At 43.1% G+C, this 14226-nt stretch overlaps 1 protein-coding gene across 6 annotated transcripts in view; it reads left to right on the top strand.

Moving 5' to 3' along the window:
* ARHGAP26 (Rho GTPase activating protein 26) overlaps positions 1–14226 on the top strand; it is a 247681-nt gene that overhangs the window by 163577 nt on the left and 69878 nt on the right. For all 6 annotated transcript variants that reach the window (XM_033927266.1, XM_033927264.1, XM_033927267.1 and 3 more), the window contains exons 15-16: positions 7708–7795; positions 10295–10353. In XM_033927266.1, the coding sequence (XP_033783157.1) occupies positions 7708–7795; positions 10295–10353 (147 nt within the window). The remainder of the gene's footprint in view (positions 1–7707; positions 7796–10294; positions 10354–14226) is intronic.

Below are 14226 nucleotides of genomic sequence, written 5' to 3'. Positions count from 1 at the left end.
AGAGAAGTTCTGCTGGGAACTCTTGAGAACATTGGGCTCTCTTTTCGTAAACCCACCGTTGAGAGAGGCAGCAAAATTTCTCTCGCATTTCAACCCGAGGCTAGACGTGGCCAGCAGCCACACACAGCAACGGGAGAAATAAGCCAAATGGAAATATTATTTGCTCAAGATTATTTGGATTTATTTTTTTTTTCTGTCTTTTAGGTGTTGCGATGGTGCCGCCCTCTTGTACTTTCGTGGTGGCATGCGAAATGTTTGTGTTCATTCATCATAAAATTATCAATTAAGCAAAAGCTGTAATTGAAAATGTAAATCAAGATATTTAATTAGTGTCAGATAGCAAATCAAGACAGATACAGCAGATGTTGGTTTATTGGCATGCTGCTCTTTCTATGGCAGTACATCAGACCCTTGATCAGTGATGCTTGCTGGGAAGGAGTAGATAATGGAAGGTGAGCATAGAAGGATTATGTTTAGCATTTTCAGCATCTAAAGTGGTACGACGTAAGCTGGAGCCAGAGGAGAAAAGTGGGATGGCCATGGGTAGTCAAGTGGGTCTGGGCCCACCTAAAATTGTGGACCCTTGCTATGGTTGGCATTTTGTAGTTGGCAGCCTTGTCCATAGACCCTCCACCATACCATCCTCTGTTGAAATTGTCGGCCCGGGATTGAATATCGGGATCTAATTCAGCCAGCGGCAGTCAGTATTCAAAGAAACCCAGTGGACACTGTCCAAATATTGACTGGTGTGTATGTAAACCTACACTGCTACTCCATAGGGAAGGAAACTCCTACTCTTATCTGAAATATGATAAATCCTAGGAATAAGACTCACTGATATTCATAGAAACAAGTTTTGAAGACTTCTGTAGCTTTCCAAGGATTCATTGCAAAAAGAAAAGCGAATACCCATAATTGACTTTCACACTTCAGAAAGGTACAGTGGGGGGTGTAACCTGTACGGGGTGGCGGGTACAACTCTAGCTGCCTTGTTGGGCCGACTGGATGGACCGTACGGGCCTTTACCTGCCGTCATTTGCTAAGTCTCTCTGTTACCCTTATAGACCGCATTGCTATCTTAGGAAGGAACCGTATATGCTGGGAGGAGAGAAGCTGATATGCACGGACGGAGAGAGGGACCTTGGGGTGATAGTGTCCGAAGATCTAAAGGCGAAAAAACAGTGTGATAAGGCAGTGGCTGCTGCCAGAAGGATTCTGGGCTGTATAAAGAGAGGCGTAGTCAGTAGAAGGAAGAAGGTGTTGATGCCCCTGTACAGGTCATTGGTGAGGCCCCACTTGGAGTATTGTGTTCAGTTTTGGAGACCGTATCTGGCGAAAGACATAAGAAGACTTGAGGCGGTCCAGAGGAGGGCGACGAAAATGATAGGAGGCTTGCGCCAGAAGAAGTATGAGGAGAGACTGGAAGACCTGAATATGTATACCCTAGAGGAAAGGAGAGACAGGGGAGATATGATTCAGACGTTCAAATACTTAAAGGGTATTAACGTAGAACAAAATCTTTTCCAGAGAAAGGAAAATGGTAAAACCAGAGGACATAATTTGAGGTTGAGGGGTGGTAGATTCAGGGGCAATGTTAGGAAATTCTACTTTACGGAGAGGGTGGTGGATGCCTGGAATGCGCTCCCGAGAGAGGTGGTGGAGAGTAAAACTGTGACTGAGTTCAAAGAAGCGTGGGATGAACACAGAAGATTTAGAATCGGAAAATAATATTAAATATTGAACTAGGCCAGTTACTGGGCAGACTTGCACGGTCTGTGTCTGTGTATGGCCATTTGGTGGAGGATGGGCAGGGGAGGGCTTCAATGGCTGGGAGGGTGTAGATGGGCTGGAGTAAGTCTTAACAGAGATTTTGGCAGTTGGAACTCAAGCACAGTACCGGGTAAAGCTTTGGATTCTCGCCCAGAAATAGCTAAGAAGAAAAAAAAAAAAAAAAAAAAAAAAAAAAATTTAAATTGAATCAGGTTGGGCAGACTGGATGGACCATTCGGGTCTTTATCTGCCGTCATCTACTATGTTACTATGTTACTATGTAGAGCCCGCAGCTGGCCCGCCGAGTCTTCCGCGCTGTTTCCCGACCTTTGGGGTAGATCCGGGTACGAGGCCCATTTGCAAACCGACTGCAATGCCTTTCACCTGGTCTTCTGCTGCTCCCTCTATAATGCCTTGACTAGGTTGCCCCATCACCTCCACTGGTGTGTTATTCTAAGCCTTGGCCATCTTCCTCTTCGCTTAATCGTCTGTCTTAATCTGATACCTAGGACACCGTCTTGTATCTTACCATGAAGCTTTGTATTAATCCATATGACCATAAAAAGTAGTAAGGTGCTTGTTCATAATATTTAGTCATTCTGTGCTTCTTAATCTTCAGTTTATAAGCCGGACTGCTTCCTACAGGTTTCAGCAGCTTTCTTGGAAACCATTGATGTTTAGCCGTGTATCCATGGATACTTTGTGCACATTACGTCGGCTGTCTTGGAAGTCTAGTACAGCTGTACCACTAATATCAAGGCTGTACAGTCCCCCCCCCCCCCCCTCTAGAAAAACCTGCAAACTCTTGCCTGTTTGTGGTCAGGTCTGGCTTTCTCCTGCTCTTGATTAAGCCGCTTTGCCCTCCGAATGAAGGGATTTTCTCTGCAGTGTTCTGACCTCTTTCCCAGCCTGGCGCAGGTTTTTGGCAACCTTGATGAAACTGTTCCGATGACTGAATATTACGCGTTGATGTTTTTGAAGCCACTTAAAAAAATTCACAGGGTTCAGACTGTCGCTGGGTGGTAAAGGATCCCAGACAGAATGCGGCCTCTGAAGATTGCGAAATCAAAAGGTGCGAGAAGGAATCTGTAGACAGGATGTGCAGATCAGATTAGGGTTTAAGCAAAATATTAGCACGGCCATAAATCTTAGTCTGCCTCTGCAAGATTTTTAGAATGCTTTCTGGTTTTCACCCAGGAGAATTCAAAATAAGACCCCTGTAACCTGAACGGTAATTAACCGGTTCAGGGGAGTGACTCATCGCCAACTTCTCCGCCTTCAAATTTGGTGAGCAGAACCAGAGGTTCTGACAGAGGCTGCATGCTTTATAAGCAAGTGACGGTGTCGAGTTGGCAGGAGCCGAGAGCTCGTCTGCTAGATGGATCCGTCTGTCCGCAATCAAGATTCTCCAAGTAGGGCTGTTGCATGCACTGTTTGCTGAAGCCAAAGATCTGCTATGCAGTCTGCTTATTTATTTAATTTTATGGCCTGTCCTCCCCAGGAGCCCAGAACGGGTCACAGTGGTACATTCACAATATCTTGGAGACCTAGGATGAGGGGTACATTCACAATATACTGGTTACAGAGGTGTATTCATAATTAGATTGGAGACATTAGACCAGTGGGATTATGGTAGGGGTTAGAGTGTGGTGCAGTGGTCAAAGCTATGGCCTCGACACCCTGAGGTTGTGGGTTCAAACCCTCGTTGCTCCTTGTGACCCTGGGCAAGTCACTTAATCCCCCCGTTGCCCCAGGTACATTAGATAGAGTGTGAGCCCACTGGGACAGACAGGGAATTATGCTTCAACACCTGAATAAATTCATCTAAACCAGTGGTCTCAAACTCCAACCCTTTGCAGGGCCACATTTTGGATTTTGTAGGGCCTCAGAAAAAATAGTTAATGTCTTATTAAAGAAATGACAAATTTACATGAGGTAAAACTCTTTATAGTTTATAAATCTTTCCTTTTGGCTAAGTCTTAATAATAATATTGTAATTTACTGTTTTATTTTACTTTTGTGATTATGATAAACATACCGAGGGCTTCAAAATAATACCTGGTAGGCCGCATGTGGCCCCCGGGCCGCAAGTTTGAGACCACTGGTCTAAACCATTCTGAGCTCCCCTGGGAGAATGGTATAGAAAACTGAATAAAGGTTCAGCCTCTGATAACCAGAACTGGTATTGTGACATCATAATGCCTCATTCCACCAATAAGAGCCAACCTCATCAGTGATGTCACAATGGCTTGACTGTCCTATATTACTACATTATGATTTCTAGAGTGGTGCAGTAGTTAAAGCTACAGCCTCAGCACCCTGAGGTTGTGGGTTCAAACCCACGCTGCTCCTTGTGACCCTGGGCAAGTCACTTAATCCCCCCATTGCCCCAGGTACATTAGATGGATTGTGAGCCCACAATCTTATCAGGGAAAAATGCTTGAATACCTGAATAAATTAATGTGAAAACATTCTCGACTCCCCTGGGACAACAGTATAGAAAATTGGATACACCCGAAAACTTGGCTCTTTTCAAAAATCTAACACCTCCCGCTCTCTGGTACCTTGACCCCTCTCTACCCGTTTCAAGTTTCAAGTTTATTAAAATTTTTGATTAATCGCTTTGTCTTTTTTTCAAAGCGATGAACATACATATATATAAATAGAAATAATTAATATTACAATATAAAAAATAGAAATTAAGACATTAATTATACATGACCTTAAAAATTAATTTAAAAGAGAATAAAAAAAAAAAAAAAAATCCTAAATACATATTTAACAAAACATGAGTAAAGGGAGAAGGGGATAAGAACTACAAAATATAATAAAAAGAAGGTTGGGGAAAAACAAAAGGTGGGAAATTTTTTTTTTTTTTTTAAATTTAAATTATTAAATTATTGTGATCCAGATTATAAGTTATTAATCAAAGGAAAGTTCCTTTCCTATAACCCTTCTTCTTCTGGAGTTCCTTTCTATCCTAATTCTGTAAACCGTGCCGAGCTCTACGCTTACGGAGATGGCGCGGTATACAAACCTAAGGATTAGTTTAGTTTAGTTCGGTTTAAATAAATAGAGCAGTACAAGATTATAGAGATACATTCACAGTGTACTGGATTAGGGTACAGAGTGACTTCTAAAGCAACATTGTGTTCTTGTGTATACAGCTCCATACCTAAAGTGGAAGTGTTTGCACAGGGTGTACGATTGGTGGTGAAGTAGGCGTGACACCAGTGGCTGAGCTGCACCCAGAGGCAGGTTCTCAAAATTTACCGTGCCCTTAACGAGGGTCGCTAAACCTGTTCCAGCCGGTATAGCGTGCGTGTAGTTTGGCATCCGATTATCAAAACGGCTCACCGCGGTCTTATCCGAGCTTTCTAGCAGTCTCTGTCGTGCAAATGAGGTCATTAATATTAAAATGGTAGTAAAATGGGCTCATCAATATCCAAAGGATTCCCTGTCATCGCCGTGTGATTCCCCATGCGTGGCGCTGGCTTTTGGCGACCAAAAATCACCGACTGCTCCGGAGGTGCCGGTACTGTGGAAATCACATCTCAGCCATGTGATCCTGGCTGCGGCTCATGATAAAATTTACACAACAAGCAAAGAAGATATAGGAAACCCGCAAAAAGCCAACAAAGGGTCCAAACAAAAGGCCCAATGGAGAGTGACGAAGTAACCGATGTGCTCATTCATTTAACATATATATTCTTTTGCCACTTTTAATTGATTCTGTATTTCTCTAGCATTTTATGTACACAATTTCATCATGCGTATTTTATGTGATTCCAAAGCGTGATACCTGCTTTATTCGACCAAAAATCACCTACTACTGCTCCGGAGGTACTGGCGAAGGAGTGGTGTAATGATTAGAGCTACAGCCTCAGCACCCTGAGGTTGTGGGTTCAAATCCTGAGCTGCTCCTTGTGACCCTGGGCAAGTCACTCAATCCTCCACTGCCCCAGGTATGTTAGATAGATTGTGAGCCCACCTGGAGAGATAATTTTGATACCGAAAAATAAATACTGAGTTGTGGGGGGGGGGGGAGGGGGGGAACATAAGCAAGCTGCTTGAGCGCATGTATTATAGACGTGTTTCTGGCTGTGGTTCATGATAAAATTTTACATTTTAAAAAAAATCAAAAGTCTGTGAGTTATAGGCATTTGTGAGCTGCGCGTGTTTTGTGCTACAGTAACGGACGGCATTATGGATAGCGGTTCCTGTCCTCGCGCTTTCCATGTTGTCCTGATGAGAAGATACGCGATGAGACCCGAAGATGATGACTCTGTTGCTCTTCCCGGCACATGTGCACATTTAAGCCTCTTTTCGTGATGTAGTCTGCGCATGTGCCGATCGCTTTCAACAGCGGCGCATCATGTAACTTTAGCGTCCCTTTGCGAAACTCTGCGAACCTCATTTGCAAGCGTGGTTTTTTGAGCTCGACTCGCCTTTTGAAATCATTGCACTAACGGCCGCCACAGTGGCCTGTCGGATTTTACCAAGTGCAACTGAAGCTCGGTGTGGTCCTGCAAATATACGTAAATGTATCCGTTTAATATATGGGATGATAAGAAAACCGCCAGAGTGTTCTGCGTGTGTGCCCACCCTGAAGCCAGGCTCTTTGCCGTGGTGCTTCCTTGCTCATAAGACCTTTCCCGCAGTCTGATTTTTATCTCTGAATATTCAGTATTTTATTTTGTACAAAACCATTGCATTACAGTGAATTATGAATGGTGGCAGCAATTTTAAGACCATTTACCCAAGTAAATAAATGTCCTGTGAAAAATTCACTTCCTCTTGGTCCTGCTAAAAAAATTTACATAGGTAAACCTAGCAGGAAAGATATTCAGCCTATCGCCATCAGAAGTTTTAAAGTCTTTGAGAATCGAGAGTTGAATTAGTATCAGCGGCATGTGTTTGAGTATTAAAGCTTTTAAGACACTTCTCAAGACGCATTTCTTTCAACTAGCATTTGGGGGGAGACTCCCTAAAAGTACATCCTATCTATTGACGATTCAGCAGATTCTCCTTAAAATGCACAATGCAATTTATTTTATTTTGAGCTATAATATAATTTATTTGTTCTCTTTGTGCTTTCTTATTTTTAAAAGGGTGTTCCTTTTTTAATTTTATTTTAAAACGCACAATTAGTGTCTGTAAGCTGCTGAGACCTATGTTAAAGATCTGGCAGAAACAAGACATTTTACCTATAGGAAAAGCCAGGGAAGCATAGCGTTTTCCCTTTAAAAATTAGGTACTAGTTTATATACACGGACTTTGCACCTAGGTGGACAGCTTGAAACTGACTCTTATGTTTTAATAAGATGCAAGCTTGAGTCATTAGTTTGTGATGTATTCTGGCTTTCCCTACCTCTTTCTCCACAGCCACAGCAGGGGGAGAAAATGCTTCATAATATAGTCTCGGAGTTGCAAAATGTACGTCTCCTTCTGCATAATGACCTGACAGATATTTTAATTTTGCGGTTACCATTATGTATTAATAAGATTATATTGCGTGTATATGAAGGATGGATGGAAGAAATTGCATTGCAATTGGTGCTATTATTGTGGGAGTGGAGTCTGGGGTGGAGCCAGGGAGGGTCTGGGGCAGAGCCTGGGTGGGGGTATTCGGTTGATATTTGCTAGACTTAGGGGGTACTTAGCTTGAAGAAGTTGAGAAGCCCTGCTGTACAGGATCTGAGTTACATACAAATTAAACTTAAGAATGGTTTAAAAAAATGGAACTCGTTCTTAACCCGGGGACTGCCTGTATTCTGTTGAGGGGGTGAAAACAGGGTCTGTGCCACCCGTCAGCTGTGTGCTTTTATTTCATTGGTGTATTTTATTTCGCAAACACGATTGTGTCTTTCACTTGCCTTTTTGGTTTTCTCTTTCATTTTCCTGCCCTCCTTTCTCCCTCCGGTTGGAAAATCTCAGAGTCCAAAATATCGTCAGAAAATGATACGGACATCATGGCAGAATGGGAAGTAAAGACCATCACAAGTGCACTGAAAACATACTTGAGGTAGGAGGGCAAAGTCCGTACTGTGTAGAATTCTAGAGAAATACATAGGACTGGGCAGGGCAATTTTCAACAGCATTTTCTACATACAGTGGTGCCTCGCATAACGGACGCCTCGCACAGCGAACGCTGCGCACAACGAACTTCAGGTCTTGCTTCCCACAACGAACTTCGTTTCACACAACGAAGTCGCCCGAGCTGCATCCTTCCGCGCAGGCACTGCGCTTAACTGCCCTCTCTCCGCCTGGCTCCCTGTGCAGTGGCGGACTGTCGGCTCGCAGGGGCCCGGCGCCTACTGCTGATGCGTTGGGGGGGGCGGAGCTACTCTCGCCGCTTCCCCGATGCTAGAAAAATAACAGCTTTGTTCTCTCTCACCATTGGCAATCTGTTTACATATTGAAAGAAACAGGAAAAAAAAGCTTATCCATTTAGACCATTTTGTAATACTGTAAGTATAAACTAGTATTATAGACAGAATGATCTGCCCAAGGAAATGGACAACATTTTCAACCATGCAGGCATTTAAAAAATGAACAGTTAAGTCCCAGTTTTTGCCGCTGAGACTCTGCCCTCTCTAAAATTAGACTCTACTTAGTCTGTCTTTAAATTTAAAAAATGTGTGTTGTTTTAAAAAACAATTATGTTTTTAGATGTATCTAAATAAACATAATAACAAAAAATTTATCTTTTTTTATGTCATCTTAGCATATTTTATGCTGCAGAACAAATTATTTTTTTTAACATGTATTGTTATGGGAAAACGCGTTTCACATAACGAACTTTTTGCATAACAAACTTGCTCCTGGAACCAATTAAGTTCGTTGTGTGAGGCACCACTGTATAAGGGTCATGAATTTGATATAATGCCTTTCTATGGTGCAGCCAATGGGTTTTATATTTATTATGTACAGAAACCTATGGTTACCATATTTGGAGCCTCGCATGGCCTCCACCTCATTCTGCCCCAATATGCCTCTGTTGTGCTCCTATTTCCTTCCCTCGCACCTCTTTAACTAGCCCCGACATGAGCAGCGTCTTCAACTTGCTGCCCGAGCCAGCCTCAGCTCACTCTTGGACATCACTTCCTGGTCCCGCAACCAAGAAGTGACATCAGAGGGAGCGCCGAGGTTGGAGCTGCAGCCCGCACCGGCTAAGATCTAGAGGTTCCGGGGAGGGGGGAAGGGAGGTGCGTGTACAGCAGGGGAAGGGGTGGGATGGAGCAGGGGTGCCGGCACCCCTACCAAGGTGGCGCCCGGGGCGGTCTGCCCCTCCACCCCACTTCTCCCCTTAGTACGCCACTGACCTGAATCCTTCCATGATGTCTCCTGTGTCACAGCCTACAAGGTGATTCCCAGCTCATCACACTCTTCAACAGAGAATGACACGGGGGACAAATTTGTCCCCATCCTCGTAGGAACTCAATTTCCCTGTGCCGTCCCCGCTAGTTTTGTTGCTGTCCCTATCCCTGCCCCATTCTTAATCACACAAGCCTTGAACACTTATGATTTGAGACTTGTGCCGATGAGGATGGAGCTCAGGCATTGGTGGAATGAGGCATTATGACATCACAATCTGAGCTCTAGAATGTTGCCACTTAGGATTTGAAAGTGTTTGAGGCTTGTGTAGATGAGGATGGAGCTCAGGCATTGGTGGAATGAGGCATTATGACATCGCAATCTGAGCAATAGAATGCTGCTAGGATTTTAAAGCGTTTGAGGCTTGTGCCGGTGAGTACGGAGCTTGCAGGAAGGGGGCAGGAAAAGAACTCACTGGGACAGGAAAATGAGTTCCTGAGGAGATGGAGAAAAAATTTCTCCCCGTGTCATTCTCTACTCTTTAACTAAGTGTACAACGTTTACACCCTGTGCTCATGTAGCACCTTCTCTGTTTCTCTTTACCCCCCTCCCCCCACCCCGGAAAATTTATAAACTCAATAACTACTTTCATGAGAAGAAAGCAAATAAAGGTATTACTAAAGCTTAGCGCAGTGGCGTAGTAAGGCTGAGCGGTGTCCGGGGCAGGGATGCCCCTCCCCCGCCCTCTTCTCCACCTCCCCTGCTGCACGTGTGACCCCCCCCCCCCTTCCTGTTCCCCGGACCTTTTTAACTTCTCCGGCGTGAGCAGCATACCCATGTCGGTGTCGGCTCACCCTTGGACATAACTTCCTAGGCGCGGGTCCCGCAAGTGATGTCAGAGAGAGCACTGATGCCGACACGGGCAGCAACCTCGCGCCAGGGAAGTAAAAATGGTATGGAAGAAGGCAGGAGGGTGGGGGGAGGGGCACACCGCCTCCCCCCCTTATTATGCCACTGGCTTAGCGTGTGCTAAATGCCAAGAAGCCTATTTTACACTATAGGTTTTTAGCATTTAGTCTGCCCCTTAGTATGATGTCACCGGCTGTAAGAATCATGGATATGAGGGAAGAGCGGGAAGGACAGAGGGTAGGATAATCTGTTGGGGATGTTCCAACGACCACTTTGTAAGTTTTTCCTCTTCTTGCAGAATGCTTCCTGGCCCCCTCATGACTTACCAGTATCAAAGAAGCTTCATCAAAGCAGCAAGTAAGTTTTCTGCTCGGTCCCTCATGATGTTGATATGCCGACAGTTTGCTGGTGTAACCTCTTGTTTTCAGTTGAGCTGCAGAGAAGGTTAAAGCATTACAGAGGAACAAAGATTTTGGGCCAGGACTGTACCAAACTATAACTGTGCTATGTGCAACTTGTCCACTTGCGCCCCCTGACCCACAGGCTGGCGTCGTAGTGCGGGTTGTTGATGCTGGAATCGGGCAGCAGAGATTGTAGAAAGCTGCTTCTGTCTTTTTTTTTGGGGGGGGGGCAGCAGGGGAGGAATTATGTATTTCTCCTCCGCATCTAGCTTTCTGAAATCGCTTTTATGTCTGGCAGAGCCTCTTGTAAAATCGTTTGAGAATTGCACCCATCCTGACTTGGATATCTGAGCTCCCGTCTACGTGTCCTCTCTAAAATGCCACTTTTAATCTCCTTTGCTGCCTATGAACATTGTTGTAATGAAAGGGCAGGACTTCCTCATAGATTTACCCTCTTTGGTCAGCATGAACACTTTTATCTTTCCTATTCTTCTCTTTCTTTATGCCTTCTACCCTTTGTTGTTTCCTTTTATGTCCTTCCCCATATTATATTGTCAATTTTCCCGGATTTCCCCTTTTTAAAAATCAGTGTAACATTGGCTACCCTCCAATCTTCAGGTACTGCAGACGATTTTAGCGACAGGTTACAGATCACTAACAGCAGATCAGCAATTTCATGTTTGAGTTCTTTTAGTACTCTGGGATGTATACCATCCGGTCCAGGTGATTTGTCACTTTTTAACTTGTTGATTTGGCTTAGTACCTCTTCCAGATTCACTGAGATTTCTTTCAGTTCCTCCACATCATTACCCTTGAAAACCATTTCTGGTTCAGGTAGATCTCTTCCATCTTCTTCCGTAAAGACCGAAGCAAAGAATTCATTCAGTCTTTCCGCTATGACCTTATCCTCCCTGACCTCCCTTTGTGCTCCTTGTTCATGCAACAGTCCCACGGATTCCCTCACAGGTTTTCTGCTTCTGATATACCTAAAAAAAAATTGTTATGAATTTTTGCCTCTTTTGCAAGTTTCTCTTCATATTCTTTCTTAGCTCTCTTTATCAATACTTTGCATCTAACTTGCCAGTGCTTGTGTCTCTTCTTATTTTCTTCATTTGGATCCTTTTTCCATTCTTTTAAAGGATTTTTTTTGGCTCTAATAGCCTCTTTCAGAGTCATTTAATACTGATGGTTCTCTTGGCAGACAGGTCGTGTCATGAAAGAGGAAAATTTTGGAAAGGGTGCATGAAGCTTTGGGCCTGTGCAGACCAGCAGAATGTAGTGCATCACTCAGACTTCATTTCCATTAGATTATGGGACTGGCTCTGGTAATAGGAGGCTGTTCTGACCAATAAAGTGTTAATGGCAATACTTAAGTAATAACTATTGAGTATAAGTTTCAAGTTTAATAAGATTTGTTATCTAAGCAGTATCATATATTTCAATGCGTATAACAATTGTCCAATGCATAAAAATAAAAAAAAGGGTGAGCAAAATATGACATTACATACAAATCATATAAGTTCTAATACAAACTAATACAAAAAGGGTAAATAGGAAGGACTACAGTCTTTAATTAAAAAAAAATAAAAAGAAACATTTGGGGAGGAACATATAGGATGGGATCACATAAAATCCATTAGGATCTGAAGATTTTATATTTGGGAGGTTAAGCTGTCTATGTATTGAATGCATCCTTATACAGAAAGCTTTTTAAGGAGTGCTTGAATTTTTCTAAGGATGGTTTATTACGTAGATACAGTGGTAAGTTGTTCCATAGACAGTGTACAGGATCAGATGAGATCTCACAGTTGGGCCACCCAAATTACTGAACAAATTTTAAAAGTGGAAAATTTGTCTCCCCAAGCGCTGACTTCGGCGTTCAAAGCTAGATCGATCCATTTCATAGTTATAAGGAGGTGGGAGCACAAATACAGCCTGCATTTCTTATGTGAAAATTGACAACTTTGCCTGCCTTGTGTGAGCCCCTCCTCAACCTAAAATTAAACGTCCCTCCAAGATTTGATAGAGTTATGTCTAGCCATTCTAAAGTTATTAGGAAGGGAGAGAATCGGATGCCAAGATACAAATGGTCTGAAAAGAATGGGATATTCCAAGAGGATCCCTGTTTTTGCTAAGGTTCCAAACTCACTGCTTTGCTGATATCAGCTGCTGGGGGTTCTATAAGCTTATTTTGTCAAGGGCCCCCCCTCTCCACCCCATAACCCCCGCTCCTTCTGTACCAACTCCCCATGCCCTCTTTTCTGCTACCCCCACTCCTTCCATGCCACACTCGTGCCCTCCCTCATAAAATTTTCGTCAGTGCAAGCAGCTCCTCTAGCCTGCTCCTCACACTGGCTTTCCCTCTGATGTCACTTCCTGGCCCCCCCATGAACCGGAAGTGATTTCAGAGGGAGCTTACAGGCTAGAGGAGTTGTTCATGCTGGCTAAGATTTTAAAGTGGTATGGGGATGGGGAAAGGGAGGGCGCGAGCGTGGTGTTGGGGGGGGTAGAGAGATGCCAGTGCGGTCTGCTTCCCCGCCCTCTTACTGCGCCACTGCTTACCCTTGTATTTTGCAGCTAGTTACTGGAGGGTTCAGGGTGAAGTAAGTTGGTTGGGTGATTAGAATAGGGAATATATTTTTACGGAGTGAGTATAATTTATTGATATGATGGTTTTTGGGGTGCAGTCTGTTCTGGAGGTTGACTTTATGGGGTGTTTATTCTGGTGTTGGTATTGTTTTATTCTGATGTAATTATTGATGCTTTATATGGCTGTATAGTATAAATGGATTATAGAAAAATAACCAATCCAACTGCAACCCAGATGTTGAGTATGATCTCAGAAGCCTCTCAATTATGTTGTCCAAATATTACAATGAAACAAGACATATGAAAAGAGACATCAGTAATGTGGGAAGGGAGATGAAATTGGGATCATTGATCTCATTTATTTATTTATTGTAGTATTTCTAGACCACTTAAGAGCTTACATTCAGGTACTCAAGTATTTTTCCCTATCTGTCCTGGTGGGCTCGTACTTTATCTAATGTACCTGGAGCAAAGGGGGATTAAGTGGCTTGCCCAGGGTCACAAGGAGAAGTGCTGAGCTTGAACCTGCAACTGAGGCTGCAACCCTGACCATTAGGTCACTCCTCCACTCCTTTCAGCCCTGTATCCTCAGAAGAGCTTCGTTTTTCTCTTTTTAAAAAAATTGCTAGGACATTGCCCAAAGTTTTTCAGTTCTGCTCTTTCACTAGAAAAATATCAATAGGTGTACACATTTACGCTTGCCATAAATATAGGCTATGATATCAAAATCATTCAACTGACCTGCATTGGTAACAAAATTCACGGAGAGTGATCAAAATAAAGTTTATAAAAATACTGTAGGGAAGGCTTGAATACCTCCCTTGGGTGAAGAGTTCACCTTCCAGTCATTGTGATTTTATAAAACTCCCAAGTCCTGTTTAAGCTAAGTGTTATTTCTAAACATATTATAACACACAGTGACTCTCAAATACATTAAAAATCTTTATTATGAAAGTTTTTTTTTGAGACTGAATTAAGCAATATTCTGTGGAGTTAGTGATCAAAGTTTTTTTATAAAATCACAATGACTGAAAGGTGAACTCTTCACCCAAGGGAGGTATTCAAGCCTTCCCTACAGTATTTTTATAAACTTTATTTTGATCACTCTCCATGAATTTTGTTACCAATGCGGGTCAGTTGAATGATTTTGATATCATAGCCTATTTCTGTCCTCAGGTCTGTAATGATTGTCCCTGAATTTCACAGCAAATTTATAAATATAGGGTTGCCAGATTTTACA

Source organism: Geotrypetes seraphini, chromosome 18, assembly GCF_902459505.1.
Source record: "Geotrypetes seraphini chromosome 18, aGeoSer1.1, whole genome shotgun sequence".
NCBI lineage: Eukaryota > Metazoa > Chordata > Amphibia > Gymnophiona > Dermophiidae > Geotrypetes > Geotrypetes seraphini.
Note: the sequence above shows the minus strand (reverse complement) of the source record. Positions and strands in the feature narration are given on the sequence as shown.